Source organism: Furipterus horrens, unplaced genomic scaffold, assembly GCF_987537825.1.
Source record: "Furipterus horrens unplaced genomic scaffold, mFurHor1.1.pri manual_scaffold_7, whole genome shotgun sequence".
NCBI lineage: Eukaryota > Metazoa > Chordata > Mammalia > Chiroptera > Furipteridae > Furipterus > Furipterus horrens.
The window spans coordinates 93,429,579-93,451,362 of NW_028327177.1; the positions used below are offsets into that span (position 1 = coordinate 93,429,579).

General features: G+C 37.8%; 1 protein-coding gene across 1 annotated transcript in view; it reads left to right on the forward strand.

Annotated features, from left to right (window-relative positions):
* DNAH12 (dynein axonemal heavy chain 12) overlaps window positions 1-21,784 on the forward strand; it is a 291,227-nt gene that overhangs the window by 79,476 nt on the left and 189,967 nt on the right. Inside the window, exons 17-19 of the mRNA XM_090282944.1 lie at window positions 15,570-15,755; window positions 16,443-16,643; window positions 19,512-19,706. Coding sequence (XP_090139070.1) covers window positions 15,570-15,755; window positions 16,443-16,643; window positions 19,512-19,706 — 582 coding nt within the window. The remainder of the gene's footprint in view (window positions 1-15,569; window positions 15,756-16,442; window positions 16,644-19,511; window positions 19,707-21,784) is intronic.

Consider the following 21,784-nt stretch of genomic DNA (forward strand, 5'->3'; position numbering starts at 1 on the left):
CGTAGGCTTATGCCCTTTGAAAACAGAAAACACATGTTAATTTATGTAACATAACCCACACACAAGTATATAGATCTGTAGGACTGTCTTATAGGAAAGACATCCAGTTGCAAGGCATTTGACATTCTTCTTGCCTGTAAATTAAACATCTTTGATAATGCCACAGACATAGTTTAACTTTCAAATGAAAACAAATTTTAAATGAAAAGAAACTTTAAAGACGGTTAGCTGCACTACTTTATAGTCTACCACTGGGCATTGTAATCTTCCTTGAATCTTGATTTTTCTCCCTAAGATTACCCTCCTTGTCATTAAAGGGACTGCATTAAGTTCATTTTTAATTTATCCTGTTCATTTGCATAAACACAACAAGAGCAGCAAATGATCACTTATGATCTTTAGTTCTGCTTTGCTGGAACTTACGCAAGGAACATTTAGGGTGACCTTCAGTCTGCCCTTCAGGGCACAGAAGCAGATCCACATACCTGGCATTCAGCCTTGCCTGTAAACACCTGTCTTTTCCAGGTCCTCCTGGTTTTCCATTGTGCCTTAAGGTCCCTTCTAGCCATCTTTCAGGAAGACAACCTTCGTTCCTTCCCTTGAAAGATTGCTATGGACCGCTCATCCATCCAAGGTACCAGGCCTTTTATCTCGTGGACTTTTATTACCTTTGAAAGTCAGTCCCAGTTGCTCAGGGCTTTTTGGTAACAACCAAAGCCCAAGCATGTCTCCTTTAGGCATGACATTCCAGTCAAAGTCTTAGTCAAAAAAATCGTTATTAACAACTGGTCTTATTAGTTTTATGCAAAGAAACTTAGGTCATTACTTACTTCTTTAGAATGCCAAATTCTGGAGGGATCAGATAGGGAGAAAATATATACAATGTGAAGGAAAAACCTTGTCCTTCTAATATTCACTGAACTTGCATTTCTATTCTTTATATTTTTATTTTTTCCCCCCACTAAAAATTTTTCTGTTTGTTTGTTTTTCCATTACAGTTGTCTCACTTTTTTCCCCCTCTCGCTTCTCTGCACCATGTCCCTCCCTTCTCCCACATTCAGTCCCCACCCAGTTGTCCATGTCCATGGGTCATTTATACATGCTCTTTGACTAGACCCTTCCCCTTCTTACCACTTCTCTCCCTCCCATCTCCCCCTTTGTTACTGTTAGTTTATTCCTCGTTTACATACCTCTGGTTCAATTTTGCTCATTAGTTTGTGTTGTTCATTAGTTTCCTGTAACAGGTGATAGCATAAGGTAATTTTCTTTTGTTACCTGGCTTATTTCGCTAAGCATAATTCTCTCTAGTTCCAGTCATGTTGTTGCAAATGGTAGAAGTTCCTTCTTTCTTTCAGTACTTATTCATTGTCATTTTCCCCCTTTGTACTCGTGTTCCTCTCTGTCTCTCTCTATTTCTTCATCTTCTTAAAGCAGACCCTTTAGCATCTCTTGCAATACTGGTTTGATGGAGATGTATTCTTTTAACCTTCTTTTGTCTTGGAAACTCCTTATTTCACCTTCCATTTTGAATGAGAGCCTTGTTGGGTAGAGTATTCTTGGTTGTAGGCCTTTGTTTTTCATTACTTGGAATATATTTTGCCATTCACTTATGGCTTGTAGTGTTTCTGCTGAGAAATCTGATGATAGCCTTATTGGAGCTCCCTTGCATGTTATTAGTTGTTTCTCTCTTGCTGCTTTTAGGATTCTCTCTTTGTCTTTGAATGTTGCCATTTTAATTATGATGTGTCTTGAAGTGGGCCTGTTTGGGTTCATCTTCATTGGGACCCTCTGTGCTTCCTGGACTTGCATGATTCTTTCTCTCTTCATGTTAGGGAAGTTTTCTGTCATTAGTTTTTCAAAGAGGCTTTCTATCATTTGCTCTTCTCCTTCTCCTTCTGGAATTCCTATGATACGGATATTATTACATTTCATGTTGTCCTGCAGCTGTCTTAGAGCCTCTTCAGTCTTGTTCAGCCTTTTTTCATTTTGTTGCACTGTCTGTGAGTTTTTGTCTACGTTGTCCTTCAGCTCGCTGATCCGATTTTCTGCTTCCTCTAGCCTGTTTTTAATTCCTTCTACTGTGTTCTTCAATTCAGAGATCGTATTCTTCATTTCCTCCTGCCTCTTATTGATAGCTTCCATGTCCATTTTTATGCTGGTATAATTCTCAGTAAGTTCCTTATAGTTCTTCTGGAGTTCACTGTAGTTTTTCTGGAGTTCTTTGTAGTTTCCGCTGAGCTCATTCAGCTTCTCCATAATACATGCTTTCAATTCCATATCTGATAGTTGGCTCCCCTCTATTTCATTTAGCACTCTTTCTGGGGACTCTACCTTTCCTTTCGATGGGGGGTTGTTTCTCGGTCTCCCAATTTTTGTGACTCCTATTGTTTGTTGGTGCTTCTTAGAATGATCTGCACTTCCTGGATCTGCCCCTGGTGGCGTCAGATCCTGTACCAGTCTGGGCCTAGGCAGCCTGTTGGAGACTTCCAGGGATCTACTGCCTTTGTCTGGCTTCTTAGTTGTTAATCTATTCAATCTGTGATTAGCTGTCAGGCTTAAGGACCGTGGGTGTGGCAGCTTAATTCCTGTAGGTAGGGCTTTTGCTTCCCCTCAGGCTGACGCCACTTGGCCGGGAATGGTCTGCCTGCAGTGTGGGGATGAGTCAGCACTGGGACCCAGCCGGCCACTTCCCCAGCTCTCCCCTCAAAGCCACCACACCAAACTCTCCCCAAGCATCTCCAGTCCTCTCTGCCTTTCCTCCGCTTGAGCCCAGGGTAAGTGGGGGCCAAAATATTTTTGTATGTGATCCGCTTAAGAGCTCTTTTTCTCCAGCTGTTTCTCTCTGGCTAGCAAGAAACCCTGTGGCTTTTCGCTTTTCTCAGCTGGATGCTATTTTACTTTCCACTCTGTTGCTGTAGGCTGGGAAGTTCAGCTGGGGGTTTAGACCCTGCCCTTCTCAGGGGGAATCCCCAGCTGCTGAGCTGTTTCTCAGTCTCTTCAGCTGCCACCCGTGTGAGCCCAGCCAGCCCTTCCGCGTCTCCGCACTCCCTACATTGTGATGTAGCGGCCTTTTCTGTCTCTCCGTGGTTATAAGACTTCTCTCCAGCTGGTGTTCGGTTGGTTATTCCAGATGATTTCTCCAAAATTACGTTGTAAATCCAGACTAGTTCTGGGAGGAAGTTAGTGTAGCTTCCACTTACTCCTCCGCCATCTTGTTTCCCCCATTTTTTAAAATTCTTGTTTCCTCATTCTGTACTGGTTGACTTTTTTTTAATGCCTTATGTTCCAAATCATTGATTTGAACCCCGGTTTCCTTCCCTTCACCTTTGGTTTTGTGTGGATTTTCCTTCGTTTCATTTAGCATAGCCTTCACTTCTTCCCTCATGCATTTGCCGTACTTAAGGATATCTGTCAAGTCTGTGAGCATCTTTATCACCAGTGTTTTGAACTCTGTGTCTGTTAGGCTGACTGTCTCCTCATTTGTTAGGTTAGCTATCTTCTCATCACTTAGTTCTCCCACTGGAACCTTGATCCATTCCCTCTTTTGGGCCATACTTCTTTGTCTCCTCATCTTGCCAGGCTCCTGTGTTTGTTTGCCTCTGTGTCTTTGGTAGAGCTATCACACCTGTTATGTTGTAAGAGGTGGAGCCTTAGGTATTCATTAGTACAAGGTGACCAGTTTCACCACATTGTGGTGCTGTATGTGGAGGAGGGGTCTGAGATGGAGCAATGCCGTGTGCTCAGCACTCTTCCCTTTTCCAGGCACTTCTCCACTTCTGTGTGGGACTCTCTTCTTTCTAGCTGTTGCCCTGGCTGTCATTCCCTGAGTGGGTGGGTCTGCAGACATTCTAGGACCATGGGGGCCCTTTAAACAAACAGATTCTGCTGAGAGACCAGGAGTTTCTTCCCCCGCCACAACCTCCTCTGGTTTTCACAGTCAGTAGCAATGAAGCTTGATTTTCCTGCGTGCTGGGACTGTAAGCTATGGGGTCTGGTCTGGTGCTGGGACCACTCCGCAGGTGTCCCTCCCAAATTTTTAAAATGTGTGACTGCACTTTCTGCTGGCCTGCCACTGCCACCGCTGCTGCTGCCACCACACTGAGTCCTCTCCACCCTGGCTTCATCCCTCCTACTTGTCTGGATGAGTATTTCTTCTTTATATATTTGTTTGCTAGACATCCATGCAGCTCAGTTTTCTGGAATTTCTGGTCATCTCCAGTTTTGTTTGTATTCCTTCATAGTTGTGGAGGGAGATGCAGCGTCATTACTGCTTCAAATTTATTAGTTATTGGACTGTTCCAGTTTTCTGCGTCTTTCTAATCCAGTTTTGGAAGGTTGTATTTTTCTAGGCATTTATCCATTTTGCCAGGTCATCCAATTCGTTGGCATATACTTGTTCATATTAATTTCTTATTATACTTTGTACTTCTGTGATATCAGTTGTTACTTTGCTTTCATTTCTGATTTTATTTATTTAGGTCCTCTCTTTTTTTCTCGATGAGTCTTGTTAAAGGGTCATGAATTTTGTTTATCTTTTCAAAGAACCTGCTCCTGAATTCATTGATATTTTGAATTGTTTTTCTAGTCTGTCACTTATTTCCACTCTGATATTGATTATTTCCTTTCTTCTACTCACTCTGGGGTTTGTTTGTTGTTGTCTTCTTAGTTCTTTTAGGTGTAAGGTTAGATTGTTTACTTGAGATTTTTGTTGCTTCTTCAGGTAAGCCTGTAGTAATATGAACTTCCTCTCGGGGCTTCCTTTGTGTTGTCCCATAGGTTTTCGTTGCTGTGTGTTCATTTTCACTTGCTTCCAGGTAATTTTTATTTCTTCCTTGATCTCATTGGTAATGCATTCATTATTTAATAACATACTATTTATCCTCCATGTATTTGAATGTTTTGAGTTATTAAATTGAGGTTGATTTCTAGTTTTATGCTATTGTGATTCAAGAAAATGCTTGATATGGTTTCAATTTTCTTGAATGTTAAGACTTATTTTGTGTGCTAACATGTGGTCTATATTTGAGAATGATCCATGTGCACTTGGGATGAATCTGTTTTCTGCTGCTTTTGGATGAAATGTTCTGTAAACATCAATTAAATCCATTTGATCTAATGTGTCATTTAAAGTTGTTGTTTCCTTGTTGATTTTTGTCTGGAAGATCTATCCATTGGAGACAGTGGTGTGTTAAAATCCCCTACTATGATCGTACAGTAGTCCCTCTCTATGTCGTGGTTCACTTATTGCGGCCTCTCTATATCACGGGATTTAAGAAAATATATTTAATTATTTATCGCAGATTTTTCGCTATATCGTGGGATTTTGCAGTACTATATATGTATGTTGTTAAAGTTACACTGGTTTAAGAGTGTAGAATATGTTTAAGAACGTAAGTAGTGTTTATAAAAGTGTGGAAAAGGTTAATAAGGGAGTGGGAAAGGTTAATAAGGGACTGGGAACGGTTTATAAGTGTGTGGGAAGGGTATATAAAGCCTTAAAAATATATATAAATACTAAAATAAATGTAAGGTTCCTACTTCTCAAATTTTCACCTATCGCGGAGCAGTCTAGAATGTAGTACCCATGATAAGTGAGGGAATACTGTATTGCTGTTGATCTCTACTTTAAAGTCCACCAAGACTTTCTGTATATGTTTAGGTACTCCTATGTAGGGTCGTCGTCGGCAGCCGTCCGTCTCGGGAGACGATGGTGTAGCTTCTTAAGAGTCTATCTGCACCGCCGAGAATGGCTGTGCAGTCCGACTCGGGAGTGACACGGTATCTGTCTCCTCCCGTGTTGAATCGACATCTTGCGATGACGCTGGAGTGTCCTCTCCAGTGAAGCTGAAGCTACAGAGCCTGGGCAGGGTGATATGGAGGGTCTGCTGTTGCCCATGCAGCAGACCCCCCCTCTCTTCGCAGCTGAAGGGTCCAAGGGAAAGACGGAGTCAATACAGCTTGGCTTCAGGTGCGCCGCAGGAGTTGCCGGTGTTGACTACAACGTCAAACCGCCTTAGGGACTCCGGCTCCGGATTTTCTGTCGGGGTTTACTCCCTTAGCCTTTCCCCTGAAGAGGTATGCCACAAGGCAGTGGAGGTTTTTTGGAGTCAGAGTTTTCCTTCTCTGCCTATGTAGGGTACATATATGTTTACAGGGTTATTACCTCTTGTCGGACCAATCCCTTTAGTATTATGTAATGACCTTCTTTGTCTTTTGTTATGGTTTTTGTTTTCAAGTCTATTTTGTCAAATATAGGTATTACAAGCCTAGCTTTTAAAAAAAATCTCTGTTTGCATGGAATATTTTTTTCATCCCTTTACTTTCAGCCTGTGTTGTTTTGTTCTCAGGCGGTTGTTTCACTTCTCTTGGATATATTCCTAGGAGTGGAATTGCAGGGTTATGGTAATTCTGTTTTTTACTTTTGGTGGTACTATGGACTGTTCCAAAGTGGCTGTGCTCTCATACATTTCCACCAGCAATGCATGGGGGGGGAGGGTTCCAATTTGTATACATTTTTTTGTCAGTGTTTGTTATTGTTCATATTTTTTATTATAGCCATCCCAGTGGGTATGAAGTGATATCTTGTTGTGGTTTTTTGTTTGTATTTACCTGCTGACTAATCATGTTGAGCATCTTTCCATGTGCTTATTGACTATTTCTGTGTTTTCTTTGGAGAAATATCTGTTTAAATCCTTTGCCCATTTTTAAATTAGATTACTTATCCCATTATTTTTTGTAATTCATCTCTTTTTTTTAATTGTTTTTCTATTACAGTTGTCCCATTTTCACCCATTGCTCCCTTCCACCCAGCCCACCCCTTCTCCCACCATCATTCACCACCCCGTTGTTCATGTCCATAGGTTATTTATACTATTTCCTTTACTAGATCCTTCCCCTATTGACTCCTCTTCTCTCCCTCCCAGCCTCCCCCCTAATAACTGTTGTTCTGTTCCTTGTTCAATTCTGTTCATTTGTTTGTGTTGTTCATTAGTCTCTTGTATCAGGTGATATCATATGGTATTTTTCTTTCTTTGCCTGGCTTATTTCACTACACATAATTCTCTCTAGTTCTATCCATGTTGCCGCAAAGGGCAGGAGTTCCTTCTTTCTTTCTGCTCCATAGTACTCCATTGTGTAAATGTACCACAGTTTTTTGATCCTCTCATCTACAGATGGGCACTTAGGCTGTTTCTAGCACTTAGCTATTGTAAACATCACTGCTATGAACATAGGGATGCATAGGTTCTTTTGAATTGGGGTTTCAGGATTTTTCAGGTATAATCCTAGCAGTGGAATCGCTGGTTCAAAAGGCAGTTCCATTTTTAGTTTTTTGAGGTAATTCCATACTGTTTTCCATAGTGTCTGTACCAGTCTGCATTCCCACCAACAGTACAGTAGGGTCCTCGTTTCTCCACATCCTCACCAGCACTTGTTCTTTGTTCATTTGTTGGTGACGGCCATTCTGACGGGTGTAAAGTAGTATCTCATTGTAGTTTTTATTTGCATCTCTCTGATGGTTAGTGATGTTGAGCATTCTTTCACATGTTTATGGACCTTCTGTGTATCCTCCTTGGAGAAGTGTCTGTTCAGGTCCTTTGCCCATTTTTTAATTGGGTTGTCTGTCTTCTTGGTGTTGAGATGTGTGTGTTCTTTATATATTTTGGAGATCAATCCCTTGTCTGAAGTATCATTGACAAATATGTTTCCCCATATGTTGGTTTCCTTTTCATCTTGCTGAAGTTTTCTTCTGCTGAGCAGAAACCCTTTAGTTTGATGTAGTCCCATTTGTTTATAGTTTTTTTTCTTTATTTCCCTTGCTTTAGGGGATTTATCAGTGAAAATATTGCTATGTGGGATAATATCTGAAGCTTTTCTGCCTATGTTTTCCTCTAGGACTTTTATGGTGTCACGACTTACATTTAAGTCTGATCCATCTTGAGTTTATTCTGGTGTGTGGTGTAAGTTGGTTGTCTGGTTTCCATTTTTTGCATGTCCCTGTCCAGTTCTCCCAACACCATTTGTTGAAGAGGCTCTTCTCACTCCATTTGATGTTCTTTCCCCCTTTGTCAAATATTAGTTGACCATATGAACCTGGGTTTATTTCTGGGCTCTCTATTCTGTTCCATTGATCTATATGTCTGTCCTTATGCCAGTACTAGACTGTTTTGATCACAGTGGCTTTGTAGTATAGTTTGATGTCTGGTATTATTATTCCTCCTGATGTGTTCTTCTGTCTCAAGATTGCTTCGGTTATTTGGGGTCTTTTTTGGTTCCATATAAATTTTTGAAGTGTTTGTTCTAGGTCTGCGAAATATGTTATTGGTATTTTAATAGGGATTGCATTGAATCTGTAAATTGCTTTGGGTAGTATGGACATTTTAATGATGTTGATTCTTCCCATCCATGAACTTGGTATTTGCTTCCATTTATTTGTATCTTCCTTAATTTCTTTTTTCAGTGTTATGTAGTTTTCTGAGTACAGGTCTCTTATCTCTTTGGTTGAGTTTATTCCTAGGTACTTTATTTTTCTTGTTGCTATAGTAAATGGGATTTTTAAAAATTTTCTATCTCTGATATTTTATTGTTGGTATACAGAAATGCCTTAGATTTCTGTATATTGACTTTGTGCCCTGCTATTTTGCCAATTGCTTATTATGTCGAGTAGTTTTTTTAGTTGAGTCCATAGGGTCTTCTATGTATACTATCATGTCATCTGCAAATAATGACAGTTTTCCTTCCTCTTTCCCAATTAGGGTGCCTTTTATTTCTCTATCTTGTCTGATTGCTGTGGCTAGAACTTCCAACACTATGTTGAATAGGAGTAGAGATAGTGGACATCCTTGTCTTGTTCCTAATCTCAGTGTTTGTCCATTGAATATGATGTTGGCTTCAAGTTTCTCAAGTATAGCCTTAATTATGGTGAGGTATTATCCCTCGATTTCCATTTTGCTGAGTGTTTTTATCATAAATGGGTGTTGTACTTTATCAAATGCTTTTTCTGCATCTATTGATGTGATCATGTGATTTTTGTCTTTCATTTTGTTTAGATGGTGTATTATATTTATTGATTTGCGATTATTAAACCATCCTTGCATCCCTGGGATGAATCCCACTTGATCGTGGTGTATGATCTTTTTAATGTGTTGCTGGATCCTGTTTGCCAATATTTGTTGAGGATTTTAGCATCTATGTTCATCAGTGATATTGGCCTGTAGTTTTCTTTGTTGTGTCTTGACCTGGTTTTGGAATTAGGGAATACTGGCTTCATAGAAAGAGTTTGGAAGTTTTCCCTCTTCTTCCATTTTTTTGGAATAGTTTGAGAAGGGTAGGAGTTAGTTCTTCCCTAAATATTCTGTAAAATTTTCCCGCGAAGCCATCCGGTCCAGGCTTTTGTGTGCCGAGAGATTTTTGATTACTGTTTCAATTTCACTCTTTGTTATTGGTCTGTTCAGATTTTCTACTTCTTCTTGATTCAGTTTTGGAAGATTATATGTTTCTAGAAATTTGTCCATTTCATCTAGGTTGTCAAGTTTCTTGCCATATAGTTGTTTGTAGTGATTTCTTACAATCCTTTGTATTTCTGTGATGTCAGTCATGATTTCTCCTCTTTCACTTCTGATTTTGTTTATTTGGGTCCTCTCTCTTTTTTTCTTAATGAGCCAGGCTAAAGGCTTGTCGATTTTGTTTATCTTATCAAAGAACCAGCTCCTACTTTTGTCGATCTTTTGAGTTGTTTGTTTAGCCTCTATGCCATTTGATTCTGCTCTGATCTTGATGATTTCCTTCCTTCTACTCTCCCTGGGCTTTGTTTGTTGTTGTTGTTCTGGTTCTTTTAGCTGTAGGGTTAGATTTTTTATTGTAGAGTGTTCTACCCTTTTCAGGTTGGCTTGTATTGCTATGAACTTTTGTCTCAGGACTGCTTATGCTGTGTCCCATAGGTTTTGGGCTGTTGTGTGTTCATTATCATTAGTTTCCAGAAACTTCTTGATTTATTCCTTGATGTCATTATTAACCCATTCATTATTTAATATCATGTTATTTGTCCTCCATGAATTTGGATGTCTTTGATATTTTTCCTTGAGGTTGATTTCTAGTTTCAAGGCATTGTGGTCTGAAAAGATGCTTGCTATAATTTCAATTTTCTTGAATTTGTTGAGGCTTGTTTTGTGTCCTATCATGTGGTCTGTCTTTGAAAATGTCCCATGTGCATTTGAAAAGATTGTAAATTTTGTTTCTTTGGGGTGAAAATTTCTATATAATATCAGTTAAGTCCTTTTGGTTTAGTGTGTTGTTCAATGCCTCCATATCCTTGGTGTTTCTTTGCTTCGAAGATCTGTCTATTGTTGATAATGGGGTGTTAAAATCCCCTACTATGAGTGTGTTGCTGTTGATATCTTTTTTATAGTCTTCTAGTATTTTCCTTATGTATTTGGGTGCTCCTATGTTGGGTGCATATATGTTTACCAGGGTTATATCTTCTTGATGGATTGTTTTTTTAAGTATTAGGAAATGTCCTTCTTTGTCTCTTTTGATGGCCTTTGCTGTGAAATCTGTTTTGTTTGATATAAGTATTGCTACCCCATCTTTCTTTTATGTCCATTTGCTTTTAATACTTTTTTCCATCTCTTCAATTTCAGTCTGTGTAAATCTTTTGTTTTGAGGTGTGTCTCTTGTAGACAGCATGCATATATGTGGGTCATGCTTTTGTATCCATTCCACTTCCCTATGTCTTTTGATTGGGATATTTAACCCATTTACATTTAGGTTATTATTGACAGGTATTTATTCATTTCTCTTTGTATCTGTGTCCCTCTCCATCTCTCTTTTTCTCCTTTTCTTAAAGGATTCCCTTTAGCATCTCTTGCAATGCTGATTTGGTGGAGATGTATTCTTTTAGTCTTCCTTTGTCTGGGAAACTCCTTATTTCACTTTTTATTTTGAAAGAGAGCCTTGCTGGGTAGATTATTCTTGGATGTCAGTCTTTGTTTTTCATTGATTGAGATATTCTTTGCCATTCCCTTCTGTCTTGTAGTGTTTCTATTGAGAAGTCAGTTGATAACCTTATCGGAGCTCCCTTCTATGTTGTTTGCTGTTTTTCTCTTGCTGCTTTTAGGATTTGCTCTTTGTCTTTGAATGTTGCCATTTTAATTATGATATGCCTTGGAGTGGGCCATTTTGGGTTCATCTTCATTGGGACCCTCTATGCTTCCTGGACTTGTATGACTTTTTCTCTCATCAAGTTAGGAAAATTTTCTGTCATTACTGTTTCAAACAGGTTTTCTATCCCATGCTCCTCTTTTTTACCTTCTTGTATCCCTATGATTCAAATAGTTTTTCATTTCCAGTTGTTCAGCAGTTCTGTTACACCCTCTTCATTCTTTTTCAATCTTTTTTCATTTTGTTGTGTTGTCTGGAAATTTTTTTTCTACATTGTCCTCTAACTCACTGATCTGATCCTCTGCTTCATTTAGCCTGCTTTTGAGTGATTCTACTGTGTCCTTCAGTTCAGAAATTGCATTCTTCATTTCTTCCTGAATCTCACTGATAGTTTCTATGTCCTTTTTTATGCTGGTGTAGTTCTCTGTAAGTTCCTTGTAGCTTCCCTGGAGTTCTTTGTAGTTCCTGGAGTTCTTTGCAATTCCCCTGGAGTTCGTCGTAGTTTTATTTGAGTTTGTCCAGTTCATTGAACTTCCTTATAACCATTCTTTTGAATTCCATGTCTGATAGTTGGCTCATGTCTGTTCCATATATCTCTCTTTCTGGGGATTCCTCTTTTCCTTTCATTGGGAGGTTGTTTCTTTGTCTCCCATGTTGGATGCTTCTTGTTTGTTTCTGTTTCTTAGATTTATCTGCTTGATTTCCCACCTTCATGGTATGAGATTCTGTCTAAGAGACCTGGGGGACTCAGTGGTGCATTCTGTTTGATCTCCTGAGCCTGATGTTCTTAGGATGCGCTTTATGCCATTTGTTTAAGCTGTCGGTTGTATTTCAGTTACTCTTTGGTGGATCCTTCCCTCTGGCTAGTTGATTGAGAGTCACTCTTCGCCCTTTGTCTTGAGTTCTTTTGTGGAGATGCTATAAAAGATTAACACACAACCAACCCAGGGAAGAAACCCACACCCTCAAAAATATCCCCCACCCACAATCACACTATCAGAAGCAAATGAGTCAGTATTAATATAAATGTAAAGAGGTTAAGACTACTATACTACTGGAGAAACAGATAAGAGTTGTTTTAAATGAAAGAAAGGTGATTTTTGAGAGTGAAGGTGATATAATAATAATAATAGCAAGTCAGGTCAAGGCTATGTGAGACAGTAAGTAATATTTACATAGTATGTTGAAAAGGGGAGGGAAGAATGCAGAATGAAGTGAGAAAGTGGTAGTGTATAGTATAAGGTTTATATAGCAGTTATATGCTGTATGTTTAGTGTGAGAGGGAGGATAAACAAAACAGATAAACAAAAAAATTTAAGAAGAATTGGGGGGAGAGAAGGTAGGAAACAGATTAAAGGAAGAGTTTTTACCCAGTACAACCTTTGAGTGCTGTCTTCTTTTTCTGGGTCCACCCCTGGTCAAAATTCCATGGTTTTCAAATCCTTTCTGGCTGGCTGGCTGTGAGGAGACCTAGCTTAATTCTGGGGTTCTAGTCTCTCACTCATGGGCCTGCTGCCACTCTGCTGTGAGCCTCACTTAGTTGAGTCCCTTCTCCCCTCTGGCCTATGGCACCCTCAGCCCTCCTCAGGCTTGTCTAGCAACGCTGTTCTGCTGGTGGGCCAGTGCACACATGCCAACAGTCTCTGCCCAGCCTCAAGTCCTGTCTCCACTCCTCCAAAAAGTCTCTGTGTTGCCTCCAAGCTGCAGCACCTGCCTGCGTCCCTGCTTGTATGCCTGCGTGTGCCACTTGCCTTCCTGGGGTTCCTACCGAGTGCCATTCTGCCGTGGCTTTCCCATATGGGCCCCTCTCCCTGGCTCAGTCCTGCTTTTTTTGTTTGGCAGAGCCACAGTGCGAGTGCCCAGGACACAGAGTTGTCAGCCCAGGGTTGCCAGCAAAGGGAGTCCCCACCAAGACTCAGTTCATACAGTTTCTCACAGTCCAGGCTGTTCACTGTCTTCCCACGCCTCCAGCTCTTTCAACCAAACCTTCTTGCTGACTCCCTCGCTGACTTTGCTGGTCTGTGCACCTAAGGCAGGGGGAAGCTTCCAAGCAGATCCCTGCTAATAAGCAAGTCAGCAGCTGCTCCTTTCGGGTGCTGTGCAGCAGAGGCACTGGGCTGGGAGGCCCAGCGACTTTATTTGGAGAGCACAGGCCGAGATTTCTGCCCTCTTTCACACTGCTCCCACACTCCTGTCCCTGTTTGCACTGTCTGAAATCTGCACTCACTCACTCCTCTCCATGTTTGTACTCCAAGTTCTCCCGGGGTGGGAGCAAGCAGACAACACTGCTACCTACTCCACCGCCATCTTTTCTCCTTCCCTAATTTTGGTATCCTTCCCTATTTTTTATGGTATTGCTATTCATAGCTTTTCTTGCTAGACCTAGTACAATCTTGGGAACAGGCTTACTGTATGCTGAAGGTCTGACAGTAGCTCTTAGTTGTGCGCATATTATATTTGCTGTGCATTTTTCTTACTACATTTTTTTACTATTTTATTTGCCTCTGATAGCTTTGGAGTTTTTCTGAGAAATGGAGCAGTAATGCAGGATCAATTTATCAAAATACATTTTACCTTAAATAAAGGAAGCTGGTATTTTGATAGGGATTGCATTGAATCTGTAGGTTGATTTGGGAAACATTGGCATCTTAATGATATTAATTCTTCCAATATATGAACATGGGGCGTTTTTCCATTTATTTAGATTTTCTTTGACTTCGAACAATTTTTTGTAATTATCAGCGTACAAGTCTTGTACTTCTTTTATACTTTTTGAAGCTCTTATACATGTGATTTCCCCCTTACTTTCAGTTTTGGATTGTTTATTTCTAGTTTATAAAAATACGATTGATTTTTGTAAATTGATATTTTATCTTGCCACCTTGCTGAACTTATTTATTAGTTCCACAGTTTTTAAATAAATTCTTTAGTATTTTCTGTACATAAGATCATGTCATCTGAAAACAGAAATAATCTTACTTCTTCCTTTCCAGTCAAGATGCCTTTTATTTATTTTTGTTTTTGTTTTTGCCTAATTGGCTTGTATATTGACATTTGCTAGTCTTCTAGCTCAATATTTTTATCATCTGGGTCACACAGACTGACTTTTGACCCTCAGGGAGAACACAGTTTGGTAGGAGAAATAGGCTATGGCCAACTGGCTGTAATACAAAGCATAATGAAGAAATTCTTAGGTAGAGGACAGGAGTATCCTGTGAGAGAATAAGTCATGGAGCAATTAATTTTGTAATTTAAAGAACAGATAAGGCTTTACTAAGGAGTTGACCAGAGAGCATAAATATGATTTTGATGGGACTTGAATTGGATTAGGAAGAGGAAAAGATAAGGAATTATTCTTTATTTTTTATAACGTTTTTATTACCTAATATTTGAAGACTATGTGTAACATATATGTTACTCATGAAGAATAACAACAACAAAAACACTCATGATGAACCCTTTCCTCTACTTTAAAATTGGATTATCAATGCTGTTGCTTCTCTCTGAGTATTCCTTCTCTATTTTATCCTCTTAATATCCCTTAAAGATAGTTTATCATAAATTCTGTGTTTGTAATTTACTTGCTTTTTAGTTTATCGATTTGTATATAACAATTCATAAAAATATATCATGTATGTGTAATCTTCTGTGACCTGATATTTTGTTTTTTCACTCAACATTTTTTCTAAGACTCATGCACGTTCTTAGATGTAACTGCAGTTCCTCCATCTTCACTGCTAGGTATTATTGCTTACCTAATTTATTGATTTTTCTACTTATAGTCATGTGAACAAAAAATCTCTTCCCTCATAGTATTTATATTCTACTTGCATTCCTTTTTTTTTTTTTTTTTTTTTTTTTGGTGATATGCCTATTTGTGCCTTTTGACTCTTTTTCTGTCATTGTTTGGTTATTGTTTTTAATGTTAATTTATGGATTTTTATAATACTGTCACATATATGATAATAACTGTCATACATGTGATAATGAATCCATCAGTGTATGACATTTATCTGTTTATTTAATTTTTCTTTTAACATCTTTTTCCTGATTCATGTTATGTGTATGTGGGTGCTTATGTTATTTTTATCTTACACTGTATATTTCTACATATAGCATGTATAATTTTGTATTTCTATAATGATGCAATAATTTTAATTACCATAGTTTTATCATATACTTCAATATCTTATAGAACACTTACCCCTCTTTTTTCACTCTTATAATTTTCCTGGCTATTTCTACATGTTTATTTGTGCAGATGCATTTTAGAATAATTTTGTTAGTTTGTCTCCCCCCTCCAAATCTAATTGGGATTTTGATTATACTCATTAAATATATTAAATAATTTTAAGTGTATATGTATGTAAGTCAAATGAGTGATTCATTATTGTTTATATTTTTACCATTAGGAAAATATTCCTACTGTCTCCATCCTATGCAATCCAGGAATGAGAGCACGTCACTGGAAGCAGATATCAGAAATTGTAGGCTATGACCTGACTCCAGACTCTGGAACTACACTAAGAAAAGTTTTAAAATTAAACCTTACCCCATACTTGGAACAATTTGAAGTGATAAGTGCAGGTGCAAGCAAGGTAGATATGATGATCAACTGAAATATTTTTTTTATTTAATGAGTTTGTTAATCAAATAATTATAGTTTTGTTGTGGTTGAATGTACAGTACTGGATAGCAGTAGGAGGAGATGGGGGAAAGTGATAGAATACCACCTTTCCCCCCCACTACAAAGTGTGTACTTCTATCCTACCTTCTTGTCCTATATTTAGACTAGAAATGGTTCCTTTGACCTCTTGTTAATTCTACTACATTCTGATATGCATGGTTGATATGCTTGGCTTGATATATAATTTTTTCATTAAGAATATTGTATGTATGTATGTGTGGCATAAGGTGTGTTGTGTGTGTTTTAGCAGAGTTAGTATAGTCCTCTAGGGTTCTTGAAATATACAGGAAGCATTTCTAGATTATAGACTGGAGAAAAGCCACTTTGGATAAAGTCCCAGAAGTATTTTATTTTGTTGTCTATTTTAGTACTGACAGCAGTAGTTTTCATAGCAAGTGAATTTTTTAAAAAACTATATTATCATTCTCCTTAGGAATTTAAAAAATTGTTTAAAAAGCTTTTCTAACTTAAAGACAATTACAGTGTAGCCACAGAATATTTTAAGGCATATACTTACTGAATTTACTAGGGAAAGTCAATGTAGTAAATAAGACTCTTTTTTTAACCATCCCATTCTTTTTCCTTTCCTCCATTTTAGGAATTTTCATTAGAGAAGGCCATGCATACAATGATGGGAAGTTGGGATGATATTGCTTTTCATATAAGTCCATATCGTGAAACTGGAGTCTGTATTCTTTCTTCAGTAGATGAGATTCAGACTCTCCTTGATGATCAAATTATAAAAACTCAGACAATAAGAGGCTCACCTTTCATTAAACCATTTGAAAAAGAGATCAAGGTATGTTAAACAGATCCTTCCCTGGGAACAAATATAAAGGACCCATGGGCATGAACAATGGTGGGGGATTGACTATGGGAGTAGGGGGTGCGTAGGACAGGTGAGAGCAATGGGGGAAAACTTGGGACAACTGTAATTGAACAACAATAAAATAAAATAAATTTAATAAATACATTAAACAGAATAGTTTCTGGTCTTTTTATTTATTTATTTATTTTTAGAGAGGGGAAAGGAGAAAGAGAGGGGGAAAAACATCACTGTGTGGTTGCCTCTCACTTGCGCCCCCAACTGTGAACCTGACGTGCAATCTAGTTATATGCCCTGACTGAGAATCGAGCCAGCAACACATGGCTCACAGACTGACGCTCAATCCACTGAGCCACAGCAGCCAGGGCTAGTTTCTGGTCATTTTAAAGATTACAATCTTAATTTCCACATATACTTCTGTGGAAATAAGTCAGTTTGATGGATACCTTTGGAGAAATACAGGGACAGATATTTAAAAATTAATGTGAAACTATATACAACAGATATGAGACAATAACTAATGATTTTAAAAAGAACAAATAATATTTTATTATAAAAAAATCTTCTCCAATGACAACAACTGACTTGGAAGTAAAACAGTTGGTATTATTTATTCTAACTTCAAACAGCCTAGCCCCTGTTCCATACTATCTTCTTGTAACTTGTAGTAAAGTTCTACATACTATGGTTTAATATATTTCTGAACAACTAGCTTGAGGGTCCTTAAAAATAATTAATGAATTATTTTCCACTTGAGGAAAAATAAGTGATATTTAGACTATAAGATTATTTGATATCCTTATAGTTGATGTGGGTAAAAAAAGAAAGCAAACAAATGATAATAACTAATACCTTCATAGGTAGTATCAAAATTCTAACTGGGACTATATATAAAAGGGAAAAGACAAACAACAAATGGGTTTTACCCCTTATATTCCTTAATTTCTAACTATTTGCCAGATATGACTCTAGAGGCTTTGTATTTACCAGCCCATTTAATTTCCAGAGCAGACTTTCAAGACAGGTACTTTTATTATTTGTATTCATAGATAAGGAAACCAAAGCATAGGAGAAAAAATAATTTACCCAAGTTCATACAGCTAAAAAATGACACAGAGCTGGAATTCAAATCATTGTAGTCTGGTTTTAATTTAAGTATAAATAATCTTTTTTATCCTCACGCAAGGACATGCATATTGATTTTAGAGAGAGGGGAAGAGAGGGAGAGAAACAATGATGTAAGGGAGAAACATCAGTTGCCTCTCATACACACCCTGACCATGACTGAATCTGCAACCTAGGCATGTACCCTGACAGGGAATTGAACCCATGACCTTTTGGTTTATGAGACAATGCTCCAACCAACTGAGCCACACTGGCCAGGGCATAAATAGTATTTTTATGAAAGATCTTGGCTCTCAATATTTAGAGAAAACATAGAGATGTGTTCTAAAAGGAAATGATGCTCCACATTTTCTCATGAATCAGGCTGACCAAGACTTTCCTGATAAGATATTATGTCTTTTGCAGAAATTTCTTGTGTAACAAGTGAGAATTTACAGGAGAAATTTAAAAGGTCTTTTAGAGCTTTAAAAACAACTAAAGTATTAAGCCTAATCTCTTGACATATAGGATCATAAGGCACATATTTAAGGACCAAGGAAATTATATGAATGACTTCAGTTAATTAAATATCTTATTGATTCTAGGAGACCTATGAGAGTAAGGAGAGTTTTTATTTGTTTTTGTTTTTTTTCCAAATTGTGTTGTAGAGTAGGTTTTTTCAACCTGGCACTAAAGACATTTTGGGCTGAATAATTCTTTGTTGTGTGGGCTGTCATGTACATTGTAGGAAGTTTAGCAGCATCCTTGGCTTCTACCCAGTAGATATTAGTAGCACCCTTATACCATCAGTTGTAATAAATGAAAATGTCTCCAGACATGGTCAGATGTCCCTTGGGTTGGGGGACAAATTAGCCCCTAGGTTGATAACCATTGGTTTAGATAAGGATACAAGGAGGGACCCCCCAAAATTGGAATTTATTTATAAAAATTTGTATTTATTTGTACATGTTTAAACTTCAATCATCTTCAAATTACTCTCCATTTGATGCAATACAACTATCGAGACTTTTTCCACTGCTCAAAACAGTTTTTGAACTCGTCGATTTTGATGCCTTTTAATGCTTCTGCCATTTGTTGTTTCACTTCTTTCAAATTGGCAAAATGTTTCCCTTTGAGGACTCCTTTCATGGAGGGTCACTCAGAGTGATATCAGGGGAATAGAGAGTGTGGGGCATGAGGGTTATGCTGTTTTTAGTAAAACACTGCTGAACATCAGCACAGTGTGGGCAGGTGTGCTCGTAAATCACTCGTCATGAAATGGGCAAAAGCATTGAAAGAGTCTTTTAAAAAATCACTGAAGCTGAATGCAGCCTCTCACAATGATGCCTCCTGGGACACTGATACAAATGAGTTCCTAGAACACCCACCTAGAGGGAGAAGCGTGTATTACAGGGGATCTGCCCTCCAGAATATAATTCCAATTTGGGGTAGAGTCCCTCTTGTATATTCCTGGATGCTTTTTGGACTTGGGGTGGTTTACCTAGGGATTAGGAAATTGATCTAAATAATTACAGTCATTTCCAGCTGTGAATTTCAATGATTTAGGAAAACTTCAGACCTCCTAGATTTTCAAAACCTATGTGAAACACCCATAAATGATCTTGAGCTGTTGTACATTGATTTAAAAGTAACAGTACATTTTAAATATATATTTCTTGCGATATTTATGGTTTTTCTTTAATAACTGGAATTTAATACAGTATGCTTTTCATTAAGGCCTGGGAGGATCGTTTGATTCGAATACAAGAAACCATTGATGAGTGGTTAAAAGTACAAGCTCAGTGGTTATACTTGGAGCCCATTTTTTGTTCTGAGGATATCATGCAACAGATGCCAGAAGAAGGACGTCAATTTCAGACAGTAGACAGACATTGGAGGGATATCATGAAGTTTTGTGCAAAAGATCCAAAGGTGTAGTGTTTGTTTTCTCTCACAAATAAAGGCGAATCTTTATCTTGGGCTATTAAAATAGCATGGCTCTTTTTCTGATTTTAAAAAAACCTACTCATGGTACACAAGAAAGAAAGTTCACGAAAAATGTAAGAAAGTATAAAGCATTAAAACAATTTTACTTTTCAATTCATAAGACCTACTACTTGTAATTCTTTTTAAATTAAATTTATTGGGGTAACATTGGTTAGTAAGGTTGTATAAGTTTCAATCGTACATTTCTATGATACATGATCTGTATATTGCATTGTGTGACCACCATCCAAAGTCAGATTGTCTTCCATCACCGTATATTTGATCCCTTTGACTACCCCCAATGCCCTTCCCTCTGGTAACCACCATACTGTTGTCTGTGTCTATGAGTTTCTGGTTGTTTTTCTTGTTTACTCATTTGTTGCTTTCAGTTTTATATCTCACATATGAGTGAAGTCATATGGCTCTTAATTTTTTCTACCTGACTTACTTTTCTTAGCATGATATTCTCAAGGTCCACCTATGTTGTCACAAATGTCAGTATTTCATCTTTTCTAATGGCTGAGTAGTATTCCATAGTATGTATATACCACATCTTCTTTATCCAGTCCTCTGTTAAAGGACACTTTGGTTGTTTCCATGTCTTGGCCACCGTGAATAATGCTTCAATGAACATAGGGGTGCATATATCTTTGCAAATAAAAGTTTTCAAATTTTTCGGGTAGATGCCCAGAAGAGAGAATGCTGGGTCATATGGAAATTCTATTCTTAATTTTTTGAGGACCCTCCATAGTGTTTTCCATAGTGGCTGTTCCAGTTTCCATCCCCCAGCTGTGAATGAGGGTTTCGTCTCCACAACCTCTCCAACACTTGTTATTACCTGTCTTGTTGATAATAGCCATTTTAATAGGTGTGAGGTGGTATCTCATTGTAGTTTCAATTTGCATTTTCCTAACAGCTAGTGAAGTAAGCATTTTTCATATACCTGCTGGCCATTTGTATGTCTTCTTGGGAGAAGTGTTCAGGTCCTCTTCTCATCTTTTAATTGGATTGTTTGTTTGGTGTTGAATTGTACATGCTCTCTCTATTTTTTAAATATTAACCCCTTGTTGGATGGTGGAGCTGCTTCACATGTACATTTAATTCATTTCTATGATATATACTTACTTCTCCCCTCCTTATGTAAAATAAAATGGAGAGAGAGAGAGAATATAGGTAGTGCAGGTGATTCCATTCAATATTGATATTGCTTGGGAGTGAACGGAAAAAAGAACCTTCAGTTCTCTTAGTTGGTCTCACTTGCTGTGTCTCTCCTAGTTGAGTGTGAGTCTAATGTTGAAAGACATACTATGTATTTTTTCATACACACATTATGCAAAGTCCATAGTTGCATGTCCACTTTTTAAAATCTGGTGTTCAACTTAAATAATATGTTTTAATGCTCCATGAAAAAGTAGCTGTGCTGGGCTTATTGAGAGTAAATAGCACACTGATATTTGTGAGTTGAAAGGATATTGCCTTAAATGTTGACTTTAGAACCTTTGTGAGACATGAGTTCTTGCAGATCAGAAGTCAGCAAATTTTTTTCTGCAAATGGCCAGATGGTAAATATTTTAGGCTTTGTGAGACATAGTTGGGTTTTATTTTTTTGCAGCTAGTTGACTCTGCTATCATTATAGTAAGAAAGCAGCCAGACAATTCATAACTGAATGGATGTGCTGTGGTACAGTAAAACTGTTTATGGACACTGACATTGTTATGTGCCATGAAATACTATCTTAATTTTTTTGACCTTTGAAAATGTAAAAATAATTCCTCATTTGCAAGCCATACAAAGTTGGCAGAACAATGTATGATTACATCAAAACATCAAGCTGTACACCTTAAATACATAAAAATTTTTTATTTGTTAATTATGCTTCATAAAACTGAGAAAAGAAAAACTGGTAGCAAGCTGTATTTATCCTATGGGATATAGTTTACCACCTCATACATGTAGATCGTTAAGTTTATACTTGGTAGTTATAAGTGTAAAAATTATATCACACACCAGTAAACAGACTATT